The sequence below is a fragment of the Dama dama genome, chromosome 15 (assembly GCF_033118175.1).
Source record: "Dama dama isolate Ldn47 chromosome 15, ASM3311817v1, whole genome shotgun sequence".
In the NCBI taxonomy this organism is placed as follows: domain Eukaryota; kingdom Metazoa; phylum Chordata; class Mammalia; order Artiodactyla; family Cervidae; genus Dama; species Dama dama.
The window spans coordinates 7,922,296-7,939,551 of record NC_083695.1 but is presented as its reverse complement, the minus strand read 5'-3'; the positions used below and the strand labels follow the sequence as shown (position 1 = coordinate 7,939,551).

The window sequence follows — 17,256 nt, the reverse complement described above, 5'->3', positions numbered from 1 at the left end:
ATGACTATATTGAAACTCACATCATATAGATATCTTTAATGCACGTATACACTGAAGCACTTGTTTGTTGCTGGACTCAGGACGTCAGTCCTCAAGCCTGGTTTTTATCATGAGGCTCCCAGTGAACGTTTCCAGACCACTGATTTATAACGTGGTTTTGTGACATTTCTCTGAGATTGATTTTTAGGATTGTTTTTAAGTATGTAAAATATGATAGTATCAAGATAAATTAATAAAAGAGGTCCATAATGTCACATTTAATGCCCCTTGGGCCGGATGAATTTCATAATCCAGATTTTTTGAATGGTGGTAAAATGAGGTTGTTCCATAGTGCCCTCAGCAGAGCAGCAGACTATGTATAAATTATTCTTTGTTCAGCAGTGTAGACTGATGAAACCAAGAGAGAGAAAAAAAAAGATTATCAACAGCCTGCATCAATGCAGGTCATTTTTTGCCACCAACTGCATTTTTATTAAACTTAGTTTAAAAAAATTTCTTTTTCTAGATTTCAGAATTGTGGGCCTCTGTTTTTTAAATTTTTTTTTAGATTTTATTTTTGACTGCTCTGGGTCTTTGTTGCTGTGCCTGGGCTTTCTATAGTTACGGTAAGTGGATGCTATTCTCCAGTTGTAGTGCGCAAGCTTCTCGTTGCAGTGACTTCTCTTGTTGTGGACTACTGGCTCTAGAGGCACAAACTTCAGCAGTTGTGACATGCAGGCTTAGTTGTCCTGTGGCATGTGGGATCTTCCCAGACCAGGGATCAAACCCCTGTTCCCTGCACTGGGATGCACATTCTTAACCGCCGGCCCACCAAGCAAGTCCATGGATCTCTATTAATGGTCACACTCGTGAGAATAACTAACAGACATTGGGTCTGTATAGGGACAGCAAAACAGAGCAAATTTTAGCCTTGTCTCTTAGTGACTGTGTGACCTTGGAGTGGCCACTTAAATTCTCTCTGTGCCACTGTTTCCTCCTCACTAAATTATTGAATTTCAATATATAGCATATATGAGAAAGGCTTAGCACCTAACAAATAGTACACAAAACTACTATTATTGTTAAACAACCGTCACTATGTCTAGAGTTTTATGTGTGTTTTCTTACAACGATTCCATGAAGGATGAACAATTTTTATTTGCAGTTCCCATATGATACACAGGGAGCTTGAAAGCAGTTTGTCCAATGCTACCCAGGTGGCAGAACCGGGATGGGAATCAAGCCTTTTTGCCTCCAGAGCTCAAATTCTCCTCTTTCTTGTTACAGTACTTCTTGGCAGCTCATGGTGGGCCGTACCTTTACTTAAAGCTTTTCAGTACTAAACTGGATTGTTACTTACCAGCAGGATAAAGACTAAATGTTGATTTGATATTTCCAAAATTCTTATTAGCCCACAACTTTTGTCATTTCAAAGGCTAAGGAAAACTGCATAGCCTTGATTTACTTCATAAAATAAGCTATTCCTGTATTGAATTAAAGTTGTTGTAACTGAGGAGATCATCAGTACTCAGCCGGCTTTAGCATTGTGTGTGTGTGTGTGTGTGTGTGTGTGTGTGTGTGTGTGTGAGAACCTGAGCCACATGCCACAGGGGGATTGGGCAGTCCTCACTGTTTTTTTGCCAAAGGACTGCTCCCTTGCCTTGCAGATCACATGAGTCTGTGGGGCAAACCAGGACCCCTCTGCTCTCCATCTCTTCCTTGTGCAGGTGGATCCTCTTTGTAAAAGCACAGGGTTCTGTCTGAGTTGGCCAAAGCTCTCTTTGGAACTTTCTCCGTCCTTTCTCCCAGCTTCCACCCCATTCCCCGCTGACAAAACAGTTTTGTTGGGTTATCTGAATGAGCGTTGTCTTTAATTTTTCATCATCCTCTATTTAAAATAGTCTGGTTCAGCATGGGATTGTAAACTTCTTGAGAACAGGCGTTTGCTTGAATTCCTTCTGTGTCTCCAGCACACTAGATTTCAAGCACTCATGTGCATGGAAACCCCTGGAGCAGCTTCTTCGTAGAATCAGATCCCCAGAACACCATATCCAGAAAGTGTGATTCATCAGAGGCCTGTTAATTTTTCTCTAGGAAAAGCTGGGGGGTTGCAACCATTTTGAAAGGGAGGGGTGCTGGTAAGTGGTAAGACATGCAGGCTTAGTTGTCTTGTGGCATGTGGGATCTTCCCAGACCAGGGATCAAACCCCTGTTCCCTGCACTGGGATGCAGATTCTTAACCGCCAGCCCACCAGGCAAGTCCATGGATCTCTATTAATGGTCACACTCGTGAGAATAACTAACAGACATTGGGTAATGTGGCTTGAAGCTGTTTATGGTGATTATTTCTTTGGGGGTGGCTTTGGAGTGGGATTCCCCAATAAGCAACCCAGATGATTTGAACTCTGGTCCAAATGGTCAGGTAGTCAGTATAAGGTATTTACTACAGATTTGCTAGAGAAGGGGAAGAAGAAATTGGGAAATAGTTTTCCTTGTTCCTCCCCAACCAGAACAAATGCTATCCACCAAATAGCTTATATTTTTTGGAGAATGTTTGGGAATATCTACAGCATCCAAACTGTTCTTCATGCTAAGATAAATTGAGGTTGAATATGCCTCCTGGTGGAGAAGGCAATGGCACCCCACTCCAGTACTCTTGCCTGGAAAATCCCAGGGACAGAAGAGCCTGGTGGGCTGCAGCCCATGGGGTCGCTAAGAGTCGGACACGACTGAGCGACTTCACTTTCACTTTTCACTTTCATGTGTTGGTGAAGGAAATGGCAACCCACTCCAGTGTTCTTGCCTGGAGAATCCCAGGGACGGGGGAGCCTGGCGGGCTGCCATCTATGGGGTCGCACAGAGTTGGACATGACTGAAGTGACTTAGCAGCAGCAGCAGCATGCCTCCTGGAATATGGAAAGTTTGATCAAATCTGCAGCAACGAATGAATGCAAAGAAGTAATTTCTTAAGTGTTAGAAAGACTTGCAGTCTTGGAGCATCTCCACTGCCCATATTTTGAATTTACCCTTAAATTATGTATTCTTTTCTTAAGATGGTAAGATAGCCTGTCTTCTTGCTTGGTCACTGCCATTTTAATCATGCTTTAAACTTGGAGCCTCTTTTATAAAAAACTGTGAGGTTTGCAGTTCTTGTAATGCTCCTGCTATTACCTGGTTCACCAGTTGATGGAGTCAGTTTATTATTTTTTAAGCTGTTTGAGTTTGTGAGGTGGCCGTCATACACTGACTTTTCTCTGAGGAAGGCACAGTGGCTTTGTGTTGTACATTGACTCAAAAATCAGAGTGATGATGGTTACTAATTAGGCTTTTTTTGTAACAAAGACCTGTCAGTCAACTGGGCAAGGAAATGGTAGGTTCTCTTAAGTTAGCCCATTGCCTTGCAATCTTGACAGATGGATGATGGTTATTGAGATCATTGAAGTTGGTTTTTGTTATTACTGTTATCTTTACATTTTCTTTTCATGGAGAGAGCCTGATTTACATTGATCAGTAACTCAGTTGATAGCTTCTTCGTACTGGTAGTGTTTCACTAACTCCTACAACCTGGAAAGACAAAGGGAAGGTAGAAAGCGCAATATCTACCTTCAGACACTTTATATTTTGATGTATTTGGTGGCTGTGTAATTTCCAAATGCTGTTGGTTGTCCTTTGATGATCACATACCTTTTTTTTTTTTTTTCCTTCCTGTAGGATGTAAAGAACAGAAGAAACCCTCGGCTTGTTCCCTATGCCCTTCTAGATGACAGAACTAAGAAATCCAATAAGGATAGCCTCCGTGAGGCTGTACGCACACTCCTGGGATATGGCTACAACCTGGAGGCACCTGATCAAGATCACGGTATTTCCATTTCACTTTCTTCTCCTCTCATTGCAAAATCACACTGTAAATTCTTTAAAGCCAAATGCATGAATAAAAGGGAGTGTGAGATAAGAGTCCTTTATTTGAAGTATGTGACTTAGGCCAGGAGTTTAGCGAACTTTTGTCCTGAAGGACACTTAAAGGACTAGATCATCTCTCATCAGAGTGACTGAGGACCTTGGTGATTCTGCAGAGGGGAAGAAATGAGTTTGCCTTTTTGAAGAGTCTGAGGACACAGTTAATTCTGTGATTCTGATATTGCCCCTCAGTCCCACCCACCTCACCAGCTCTCTTTCAGAACAGCTGGTTTTAGTTGTTTATGGGAGAACAGTAAGTCCTCTGCATATGAATCCTCAAGTTGCAAACTTTCAAAGATGCGAATGTGGGTTCACTTGCCCAGTCACTTCAGGCGTGAGTGACGCTGAAGCTTGCCCCCCGTCTCCTCTTGCTGAGGGTCCTTCAGCTCCACCGCTTCCACCTCCTGCCCCTCCTCCAGCAGTAACTCGTCTTGCCTGTTCACTAACCCCTGTATCCAGCTGCTGTCCTGTACTACTGTACTTTTCAAAGTTCTGTAACATAAGGCTGAAAATTTTGTGTTTATTTTTACGTATTATTTGTGTGGAAAGTATTCTAAGCCTATTACAATACTATATAACTGACTATGTTAGTTAAGTGCCTAGGCTAACTTGGTTGAACTTATGAACAAATTAAATTTGTCAACGTGTTCTCAGAATGGAACTCGTTCATATGTGGGAAACTTACTGTAAGTTTAGGATGATGAGCTAGTGTTTTCTAAATCTTCATTATTTAGAGTCTCACATATAGGCCATAGTAATTAATTAGTGCAATATTTTGCTTTAAGGAAAACACTCTAGAACAGACACTCAATAAATGTGTTGAATATATGGATTTTTAAAGGGCCTATGAAGAACGCATTTCCTTTGAATAATACTTTTTAAGAATATGGTTTAAGATAGTCAACCCCTTAATCATTTTCTCCTATGGTTTGAGTTGTATTAATATCCATATTTTAAAACTGCCAAAAATGACATGAGCTCTGTGTGTTTCTTTGCAGTGCCTATATTTCTTGGTAGAAAACTCTAAAAATCTATGCTGGATATTCTCTAATGACTAATATTTTTAGCGTAGTATCTCTGCCTAGAAGTTCAACCTTAAATAGTAATGATTGCTGATATTTATATAATGTTATTATGTGTAACAAGTGGATATTTATATATGCTTATCCTGTGTCATTGTTCAGTCGCCCAGTCATGTCCGACTCTCTGACCGCATGGACTGCAGCACACCAGGCCTCCCTGTCACTCACCATCTCCCAGTGTTCGTCCAAGTTCAGTGGTCATGCCATGCAGCCATCTCATCCTCTGATGCCTCTTCTCCTTCTGCCCTCAATCTTTCCCAGCATCAGGGACTTTTCCAATGAGTCAGCTGTTTGCATCAGGTGACCAAAATACTGGAGCAATCAGCTTCAGCATCAGTTCTTCCAGTGAGTTTTCAGGGTTGATTTCCCTTAAGCTTGACTGGTTTGATCTCCTTGCTGTCCAATGGATTCTCAGGAGTCTTCTCCAGCACCATAGTTTGAAGGCATTGATTCTTTGGCGCTCTGCCTTTTTTATAGTCTAGCTCTCAGAACTGTATGTGACCACTGGGAAGACCATAGCCTTGACTCTGTGGACTTTTGTTGGCAGAGTAATCTCTCTGCTTTTCAACACACTGTCTAGGTTTGTCATAGCTTTCCTGCCAAGAAGCAATCGTCTTCTGATTTCATGGCTGCAGTCCCATCCGCAGTGATTTTAGAGCCCAAGAAGAGGAAATCTGTCACTACTTCCACCTTTCCCCCTTTCCTCTTCTATTTGCCATGAAGTAATGGAACTGGATACCATCTTCTTAGTTTTCTTAATATTTAGTTTTAAGCCATCTCTTTCACTCTCCTCCTTCACGCTCATCTAGAGACTCTTAGTTCCTCTTTTCTTTCTGCCATTAAAGTGGTATCATCTGTGTATCTGAAGTTGTTGATATTTCTCCTAGCAATCTTGATTCCAGCTTGTGATTTATCCAGCTTGGTATTTCACATGATGTACTCTGAGTATAAGTTAAACAAGCAGGGTAACGATATGCAACCTTGATGTATTCCTTTTGCAATTTGGAACCAATCTGTTGTTCTATGTCCAGTTCTAACTGTTGCTTCTTGTCTCATATGCAGGCTTCTCAGGAGACAGGTCAGGTGGTCTGGTATTCCCATTAAGAATTTTCCAGTTTGTTGTGATCCACACAAAGGCTTTAATGTAGTCAATGAAGCAGAAGTAGATTTTTTTTTTTTGGGATTCCCTTGGTTATTTTATGGTTCAGGGTATGTTGGCAATTTGATCTCTGGTTCCTCTGCCTTTTCTAAATCCAGCTTGTACATCTGGAAGTTCTCAGTTCATGTGCTTCTGAAGCCTAGCTTGAAGGATTTTGAGCATGATCTTGCTAGCATGTGAAATAAGTTCAATTGAACATTCTTTGTCATTGCCTTTCTTTGCAATTAATTGGAATGCAGTCCTGTGGCCACCGCTGAGTTTTCCAAATCTGCTGGCGTGTTGAATGCAGCACTTTAACAGCATTATCTTTCAGGATTTGAAATAGCTCAGCTGGAATTGCATCATCCACTGCCTTTGTTTGTAGCAATGCTTCTCTTAAGTCCCACTTGACTTCACACTCGAGGATGTCTGGCTCTAGGTGAGTGACCACACCATTGTGGTTATCTAGATCATTAAGACATTTTTTAACAGTTCTTCTGTGTATTCTTGCCACCTCTTCTTAATTTCTTCTGCTTCTGTTAGATCCTTGCTGTTTCTGCCCTTTATTGTGCCCATCTTTGCATGAAATATTCCCTTGGTATCTCCAGTTTTCTTGAAGAGATCTCTAGTCTTTCCCATTGTATTGTTTTTTCTCTATTTCTTTGCATTGTTCACTTAAGAAGGCTTTCTTATCTCTCCTTGCTATTCTCTGGAGCTCTACATTCAGTTGGATCTATCTTTCCCTTTCTCCTCTGCCTTTTTCTTCTCTTCTTTTCTCATCTATTTGTAAGGCTTCCTCAGACAACCACTTTGCCTTATTGCATTTCTTTTCTTGGGAATGGTTTTGGTCACCATCTTCTGTACAGTGTGACAAACTTCCATCCATAGTTCTTCAGGCACTCCAAAACCCCTTGAATCTATTCATCACCTCCACTGTATAATCATAAAGCCTAGTGCTTTTCCCTACTTTCTTCAATTTAAGCCTGAATTTTACAATAAGGAGCTGTATAGAGCTGTTTTGGCTGACTAAATAGAACTTCACCATCTTCAGTTGCAAAGAATGTAGTCAATCTGATCAGTATTGATCATCTGGTGATGTCCATGTGTAGAGTTACCTCTTTTGTTGTTGGAAGAGGATATTTGCTATGACCAGCATGTTCTCTTGGCAAAAAAGGGATAAATTATCTTCATTTTCTGGCTACACTTTCAGACGTTTATGTATATTCCCAATAGATACAAGGGATTCTATTCGAGAGAATCCCAGTCTGTTCCCAATAATCGATTCAAGGGATTAGAGAGTACCTGAAGAACTGTGGGTGGGAGTTTGTGGCACTGTACAGAAGATGGTGACCAAGACCATCCCCGAGAAAAAGAAATGCAGTAAGGCAAAGTGGTTGTCTGAGGAAGCCTCACAAATACCCACTCGTGACTTACTATGAGTAAACTCTCATAACTGCAAGTGTCTTTTCCTACGTCTTCTTAGTGACTGTGGTATCCTGTGGAGAACTTCCATCATTAGCAATAGTGTTAAGAGCTCCTATTTTTAAAAATCTACAAACCTTTTTTGTAATGACCTATTAAACTCACTCTTTAATGAACAGTTGGATATATCGAGCATATAAATATTCATTAAGAATGCCTGTGATAGTATACCATTTTCCAGTATTTTCCATACTTTAAAAATATTTGATTCAACTACTCTATTAGGTATATATCTAATATGCATACAATAAATATCTAGCCAAGTGTACAATAGTCATAGATGTTTTGGGGCCTCTTTCTAACTTTATATTTTCTTACCTTTGTATCTCCCTAGATAGTATTAGATAGGAGAGATGACAATCTTTATCTTTTCTGCTGGAAAAATGTTATAATGATGATAATAAAGGTTCAGTGAAAAAAATCATCTTTGGTTTTAAAGTCTAATACAGCAACCACTTGATATCCTCCAATTTTATTTTTATTCCTTTCTACATGAATATTTATATTTTGGCTGTCTAGACTCTTAGTAGTGTGTTCTTCACTTCCTTCCCCAACTCTGCTTTATTTAAAACATTTTGGAAGTTATTTACCCTATTTATATGTATTTCCTATACCATTACTTTTCTGATTGAGCATTGAAAATTATGTAGCGTGCTGCCAATGTCAAGCTGACTCAGTTCTTAAGTTATAGATGACAGCCAGCTAATTAAAGAGAAAACAGTAAAGAAACAAACCCACTGCAGCTCAGAGAAATGATTAATGATGGCTCTAACAATAACCTTGAGTTTTCAAGGAATTAGTTAATTGCAGTCAGTGTTCAAGGAGAATACATTTTACCCTATATAAAGAAACATGCAGTATATGCTAGAGAAAAATAATGATGATTATATTTAAAGACATTATCAATTATGGGCATAAATCGTGTCATTTACATCTGATACATTCACTTTTAGTGAGAACTATATTTAGGAGGATGCTGAATAAGATGTTGTTCTGATGACATACATATTTACATACATATTATTTACAAGTGTAATATAGTTTTGCTTTAACACATCAGTGAAGCAATATATTAGTATGTTATGCTTCCCTACTTTCTTGTGACTTATATGAATTTCAAGAAGGAAGAAAAGCAGCTTCAGTTCAGTTCAGTTGCTCAGTCGTGTCTGACTCTGTGACCCCATGGACTGCAGCACACCAGGCTTCCCTGTCCATCACCAACTCCCAGAGCTTGCTCAATCTCTTGTCCATCAAGTCATCTTGTCCATCATGCCATCTTTGAGTTTCATATTATTTGCCTATTTCAGATCATCCTCATTTCCATTTGATTTTAATATGTAGTTATTGAACATCTACTGTGCTTAGATTCAACAATGAATGAAAAAGTTTGCCCACAGGTAGATTTCATTATAGGCAGGGAAAGTAGACTAAATTTTTCACACTTTTGTGTGATGTAAGCATTAATCCCCAAGTATCACAGCAGTGGTTTAACTGAGCTGTCAGAGAAGTCTTCTTAAAGGATATGAATTAGTTATCTACTGCTGTGTAACTATTCTCTCCCTCAAATTTAATGGCTTAAACCAACAAACATTTGTTGATCTCAAAGTTTCTATCTTTTAGGTATTTGTGAATGGATTTCATTGGGTTCCCAGATGGTGCTAGTGGTAAAGAACTCGCCTGCCAATGCAGGAGACATAAGAGACGTGGGTTCAATCCCTGGGTTGGGAAGATCCCCTGGAGGTGGGCATGACAACCCACCCCAGTATTCTTGCCTGGAGAATCCCATGGACAGAGGATCCTGGCAGGCTACAGTCCATAGGGTCGCAAAGAGTCAGACATGACTGAAGCCACTTAGCCCGTGCACACAAGTGGATTATTCAGGTGGTTCTGGATCGTGGCCTCTCATGAGGTTTCTGTCAAGTCCACCAGGGCTGCAGTCATCTGAAGACTTCAGTGGGGCTGGGGGATTTGCTGCTAAGACAGTTGAATTGCGTAATTATTGGTTAAAGGACTCAGATTTTCTCTGTATATTGGCAAGAGATCCAAGTTCCTTGTCATGAAGACCTCCTCACAGAGATACTTCAGTGCTTTCACGTAGCAGCTGGCTTACCCCAGAGTGAGTAATCTAAGAGATAGTGCAAGGAAGAAGCCTCAATGCATATTGCAATGACTTCTACCATATTCTGTTTGTTGGACGTGAGTCACTAAATGCATCTCACACTTAAGCCCACAGTTTTTGAAGAGAAGTGTGACACAATATTTGGAGTTGTGTTTTCCATCTACTTAGAAGAGTCAGTAGGAATCAGTGAGGTTCATTTGTTCAGACAGAGGGACTAGTGTGTGAAGGCTTGGCAGTCAAGGAAGGACTGCACCTGGGGATTTTCAGCGGGGTTTGCATGACTGCATGTCAAGTAGAGTTTGAGAAGTAGAAGGAAATGAAGGAGAGAAGGCAGAGACTGAAACAGAAGGTTTTTCAGCTGAAGGAATCATTCCATTTCTCTTTGGAGAATGGGCTGAAAGTGCACAAACTGAAAGGTGAGGACAGCAGTTTGGTGTTGATGACGAGTGTCAAAGGCCTGAACTTAACCAGCACTGTGCATAGAGAGAATAGGACAGACTCGTTTGATCTTTGGAGATAGAATCGGTAGAAAGATGAAGGAGGTGTCTGGAATGGTTTTGGAACAATCAGAGATGGGAAATTGGGGAGATGCTGAGTTTGGTTTTAAACACGTTGAATTTCAGTTTGAGTTGTGTTTGAGACAACTATACACAACAACCAAGAGTGTGTGTGTGTAGCTGAGACTATTGCTAGAGAGAAAGAGAGGATTACATTTTTCCTTTTTTTAAATAGGAGAAATTTGAACATTTTTAAGAAATGGTTTCTGGTTCTAAGAAAAAGAATCAGAGGAAAGGGGAAGTTGAAAATAAAGGAGAGAAACTTGATGAAGCATGATCTGAGGATGATTAAGGGTGGGGAAATGAAGTTTACAACACAGGTAAAAGGTTTGGCCTTACATAAGAAGAATACACACACCACTAAGCTTGATGGGGGAGCAGCAAGGATTTAAAAGATGCAGTAAACTAGGTTATGGAAAATCAAGAAGAAGCTAGGGGAATTGTTACTGTTTAGTTAGAATTCTCTGTTGAAATATTAAGTGAGGTTATTTTCTAAGAGGGGAAAGTGAAAGAGTGATGCTGTATGTTAGAAGCCTTGGAGAGAACAATAAAGACTTACTGAATATAGAATTCTAGCTGCATTTCCCTTCAGCACTGTGTATATTCACCCCATTGCCTTCTGGTCTCCGTGTTTCCAAATGAGGCATCAGCTGTTACTCGTATGAAGGATCTTTGTATGTGACGTGCTGCTTCTTTCTTGGTGCTTCCAGGATTCTCTCTTTGTCTTTCAGTAGTTTGACTGTGATGTGCATCGCATGTTTCTTTGAGTTTATCTTACTTGGATTTTGTTGAGCTTCTTGTATCTGTAAATTAATTTTATTCACCAAATTTGGAAAATGTTTTGTCAGTGTTTCTTTACGTATTCTTTCGCCTCTTTCTCTCTTTCTTTCCTCTCCTGAGATATTCATTATGTGTACATTGCTAGGCTTGCCGCATCTGGCAGGTCTGTAAGACTCTGCTTATTTTTCTTCTTTTTCTTTTTTTTCCCCTGCTTTACATACTTAATAATCTCAGTGGATCTTTATTCAGATTCATTGATTCTTTCTTCTTCCAGCTCAAACCTGTTGTTTAGCCCCTCTAGAGAATTTTTAATTTCAGTCATTATAATTTTTAACTCCAGAATTTCTTTTTAAAGTAATTTCAGTCTCTATTTATAATCTCTGTTTGGTAAGACATTTTTCTCATATTTCCCTTTAGTTCTTTAGACAATATTTCTTTTAATTCTTTGAATATATTTGAAATAGCTAGTTTAACATTTTTGTCTTAAAGTCCAGTATCTGGGATTCCTCAGTGACAGTTTCTATTGACTCCCCCTGCCATATATATAAAACATACCTTCTTATTTGCATGTCTCACTATTTTTGTTGAAAATTGAACATTTTAAACAATAAAATGAGGCAGCTCTGGATCCTCCCTTCCTCCAGGATTTGTTATTATGTTTGTTGTAATTGTTGTTACACTTGTTACTTACTTGTTTAATGAATGTTCTTAACTTGTTCTGTGGAGTCTATTCTGTTTATCATGTGTGGTCACTGAAAGCTATGGAACACACATAAGAGAGATTCATCTTCCAATTAGAGAAACAGTGTCTGAGTTCACTGTTAGAGAGATCAAAATACTTGGTTGGGATTGGTGGTAGAAAGAGCATGCTTGCCAGAGGGGAAGTGTACCTGATGTAATTGAATACAGAAAGAGATGAGGGAAAATTGATTGTCAAGTTAGGCTAGGATACAGAGTGTAAGTGGATAGAGAATAGCAATAGTTGGAAATAGAAGGATTAGGCTAAAATATGGACTATTTTGAAAACCCCAGCTAAGAAACATGGTAAGTTTGTATGAGAAGTTCCGGCCTCAGAAAGTTTTAAAGCAGAAGTTTGATTTGTGGTTGGAGTGCTTAGCAGCAGTACCGCTGTGCCAACAGAGGGAGGGAACAGATGGGAGGGGGAGGGTGCTTGGATAGAGAGGCCACTTGCGAGGCTTTTGGGAAACTGTGATCTTCAGAACAAGGATGGTGAAAGATGCAAATGAAAAAATAGATGTGATTTATGGAATGAAGCAAAATGTCTGTCTGATCACTAATATAAAATTTAAAACTTTAGTTTGTAACTGGCAATACTGTTATGCTGACATCAGAAAAATGAACAGCATAAATTTTTTTTTTTAAACTTTAAATGTTTTATTTTGTATTGCGTTATACCCAGTTAACAATGTTGTGGTAGTTTCTGGTGATCAGCAAAGGGACTCAGCCATACATATTCATGTATCCATTCTTCAAAGTCCCCTCCCATCCAGGCTGCCACTTTACTCATGCGTAGAGTTCCATGTGTACAGTAGGTCCTTTGTTGGTTATCCATTTTGAATATAGATTGTGTGCCTTACCTTAGGGCATAATATTTTTGTTAAAATTGAGTCTGTTGTTGTTCAGTTGCCCAACCGTGTTCAGCTCTTTGTGACCCCAGGGACTGCAGCATGCCAGGCCTCCCTGTCCCTCACCATCTCCCGAAGTTTGCCCAAGTTTATTTTGTCCATTGCATTGGTGATGCCGTCCACCCATCTCTCCTCTGACACCCTCTTCTCCTGCCCTCAGTCTTTCTCAGCACCAGGGACAATTTCAATGAGTCGGCTGTTCGCAAATGACCAGAATACTCGACCTTATGTATTTCATCAGGGTTATTATTTATTTTCTATTAGTCAGCAGAATGCTGACTTACGTAGTCCAGGATGAATATGAACTCAGTGTTGAAATTGTACTATCTTTGGAGAATTGTCCTAAATAATATTTTAACATATTTGGAAAAGTCATTTATGCTTATTCATTACAAGGTTTTATCAAGATTTGAATTGCTTACTTAGAGGCTATACCAGGAGGTTAAAATAATGACTGATTAATATCAGTGATTTTATAAAATTAGTTAGTAGATACACCTAAAGGATTCTAGATAAGTGTAAAATTTTCAAGAGACGAGCCTGCCTTCCAGCTTACTATAATGTATACTTTTAATCTATAGTTAGATCTTGACTGCCCTCTAGTGGTAGGTGTCTCCTAGTGTATGGTTTAGATGCAGTGAGTGTAGCTATTTATTTTAGGTCCTATTTGAATGGTCATTGGTGTTTGCCTTTTCAGCGGTAGGATCTCTGGGGTACTAGGAACACAGTATATTATCAGACCTTGCCCTTAATCTTAAAGTGGTTTTTAAAGGCCTAAATCCTGAATTTTTTCTTTGAGTAGCCTTGATAGAATATGATGGGAATTTATCTGCTGTTCATTTTTTAAAATGGCAATTACTACTGCACTTATTATAACTGTATAAAAATAATTTATGTAACATACTTACCTGAGCTAGAAATATATGAATGTAGAGTGTTTAAATTCAAGCAAAGAATAATAATTGCATGTTTGGAGAAAAGTTCTCTATTTTGACGGTGATGCTGCTGGCTAGCTATTTGACAGTGCTCCTGTGTTCCAGGCTCAAGAGGGTCTTTGTTATAAGATTCAATTCAGCAGGTACTTATAAGGCCTACTTTTGTGTTCAGCTGCTTAATGTTTATAGGATATGCAACAGAAATTTGTTGCAGATTGCCTGGGTATATATATTTTTTTAATGTCTGTGGATTCAGATTTCCACTTAGTAATTTTATCAAGAAAGAGGATACTGATCTGTTTCTTCTTTAAACCATGATTGCAAGCTACTATAAACTAATGTAAGAAAATTAGAACATAAAGTGAGCCACGTGAACATTTGGAGGAAAATCCATGAAGCGTGCAAGTCCTTTGCATGATGATATCTGTGAACAGCATGTTCACTTCAAGTTCAGTTGAATGCCACCAATGAGTGTAAGAATAGTGCAACAATTATGACCCAGAAATTCCACTCCTGGTGTATATATCTGAAAGAATAAAAAGTACTAATTGAAAAAGATACAATCACTCCAGTGTTCATAACAGCATTATTTACAGTAGCCCAGATATGAAAGCAACTTAGGGGCTTCCCTTGTGGCTCAGCTGGTAAAGAATCTTCCTGCAGTGTGGAAGCAACTTAAGTGTCCCTGTTGACTCAGACGGTAAAGAATCTGCCTGCAATGCAGGAGACCAGGTTCAATCCCTGGGTTGGGAAGATCTCCTGGAGAAGGGATTGGCTACCCACTCCAGTATTCTTGGTAGAGAATTCCATGGACAGACGAGCCTGATGGGCTACAGTCCGTGGGAGCACAAAGAGTCTGACTACGGCTGAGTAACTAACACTAAGTGTCCATCAACACATGAGTGGATAAAGAAGATATGGTGTAGATATACAGTGGTATATTGCTTAAAAAAGGAAGAAAATTTTGCCATTTACAGCAACATGGATGCACTGGAAGGACATTATACTAAGTGAAATAAGTCAGAAAGACATATACTGTGTGATATCACATATGTGTGGGTCACAATGAATTGTGGAAAGTTCTTAAAGAGATGAAAGTAACAGACTACCTTACCTATTTGCTGAGAAACCTGTGGGTCTGTGGGTCAAGAAGCAGCAGAATGGGACATGGAACAACAGACTGGTTCCCAGTTGGGGAAGGAGTACAGCAGGGGTGTAAATTGTCATCTTTGCTTATTTAACTTCTATGCAGACTACGTCATGCAAAATGCCAGGCTGCATGAATCACAAGCTGGAATCAAGATTGCCAGGAGAAATATCAACAACCTCAGTTATGATGATACCGCTTTAATGGCAGAAAGAGAAGAACCTAGGAGCCTCTTGATGAGGGTGGAATAGGAGAGTCAAAAAACTGGCTTAAAACGCAGCATTCAGTAAACTAAGATAATGGCATCTGGTCCCATCACTTTATGGCAAATAGAAGGGGGAAAAGTGCAAGCACTGACAGATTTTATTTTGTTGGGCTGCAGAATCTGTGTGGACAGTGACTACAGCCGTGAAATTATAAGACACTTGCTCCTTCGATGTCTGTGACAAACCTGGGCAACATGTTAAAAAGCAGAGAGGTCACTTTGCCAACAGAAGTTCAGAAAGTCAAAGCTATGATTTTTTCCAGTAGTCATGTACGAATGTGAGAGTTGAACCATAAAGAAAGATGAGTGCTAAACAATTGATGTTTTCGAACTGTTGTTGCTGGAGAAGACTCTTGAGAGTCCCTTGGACTGCAAGGAGATCCAACCAGTCCATCCTAAAGGAGATCAGCCCTAAATGTTCATTGGAAGGACTGATGCTAAAGCTGAAGTTCCAATACTTTGGCCACCTGATGCGAACAGTCGGGTCATTGGAAAAGACTCTGATGCTGGGATAGCTTGAAGGCAAAAGGCCAAAGGGGCAGCAGAGGATGAAATGCTTAGATGGCATCACAAGCTCAATAGACATAACTCTGAGCAAACTCCAGAGATACGGAGGACAGAGGAGCCCGGCGTACTACACACAGTCCATGGGGTCACAGAGAGTCGAACATAATTTAGCAACTGAACAACAACAAGTGTGTGGAATCTGAAAAAATAAAACAAAGTAGTGAATACATTTTTTAAAAAAAAGAAATATACTCACAGAAATAGAGAACAAAGTAGTAGTTACTAGTGGAGAGAGAGGGGGAGGGAAGAGCAAGGTGTCAGGGTAGGTGGTGAAGAGGTACAAACTACTATGTAGCAAATAAGTACAAGGATATATTGTACCACACAGGGAATATAGCCTATTTTTTATAATTATAAATGGAGTATACCCTTTAAAATTGTGAATCACTGTTGTACATATATACAATGTTGTATATCAACTATACTTCAATAAGAAAAAGAATAGTACAGCAGCTTGAGGTCAAGGAGAAAAATGCCAGGATGAACAAATGCTTCATCATTGCCTCTTATTGACCCAGATTTTCTTTATAGTCCCCCTATTTTTATTACCTTTATTGGTAGAGAAGATTAATGATGAATCTTAATATCAAGAGAAATTTGTTATAGGATTTTAAGGAAATTATGTAGTGGTTATATTTCTATATCAGATTTCCCAATGTTTTTGACTTAAGCTAATATTAAAATTTATTTGGCTCTTTGAGCACACTTTGCATTTTGTGGAGTCTGATGTCCTGGAAATTTAAAATAGGAAAAAGGACCTATGAATTTTTCAGTAATTTAGATTTCTAAAAAAATGAAATATTCCATACTTAGGAAACTGGGGATTTAATCTGTTAGTCCACATGAGAATGTAATAAGTATGATTGTATTTACAAATGTCAGCATCACTAAAAATAAGGATAAATATGTGAGGGCATTTTATTTTCCTGACACATAATCTCCCAAGGCTCATGTAGTTCCTTGATCATACTCTGTAACTCTGTGATGCATTTCAGGAAGATTACAAGCATGACTTAAAGAAACAATGGATCGGTGTTCTGTTTTGAGGGAGACACTGACTCTTGGAAATGTGTTGTTTCCTTGTTTTTTTTTTTTTTTTTTAGTACCATGACATATAGAATTGTCTTGCTAATAGTAAATTTTCTTGTCCTTGGAAAGTAGTTTACTATTCAATCTTTCAAAAACCATTCAGTTTTTAAATAATAGATGTGAGAAATTCTTACCCTTCACGGAGAAGGTAAAGGTGAAGGTTTTTCTCATTCAAGTCCCTTTCCACTCCTAACTTGAATGTATCAAAAGCAAACCTTTTCTTTTCAGATAATGTTGTCCATGCTGTCTACTCTATAGAGGAGTATAAATGTCTCATTTTTAAACCCAAAGCTATGGTTTTCCCAGTGGTCATGTATGGTTGTGAGAGTTGGACTATAAAGAAAGCTGAGTGCCGAAGAATTGATGGTTTTGAACTGTGGTTTTGGAGAAGACTCTTGAGAGTCCCTTGGACTGCAAGGAGATCTAACCAGTCCATTCTAAAGGAAATCAGTCCTGAATATTCATTGGAAGGACTGGTGTTGAAGCTGAAACCCCAATACTTTGGCCACCTGA

General features: G+C 39.2%; 1 protein-coding gene across 1 annotated transcript in view; it reads left to right on the top strand.

Annotated features, from left to right (window-relative positions):
- Nucleotides 1-17,256, top strand: part of RYR2 (ryanodine receptor 2) — a 798,221-nt gene that overhangs the window by 483,988 nt on the left and 296,977 nt on the right. Inside the window, exon 27 of the mRNA XM_061161401.1 lies at nt 3,691-3,838. Within this exon, the coding sequence (XP_061017384.1) occupies nt 3,691-3,838 (148 nt within the window). The remainder of the gene's footprint in view (nt 1-3,690; nt 3,839-17,256) is intronic.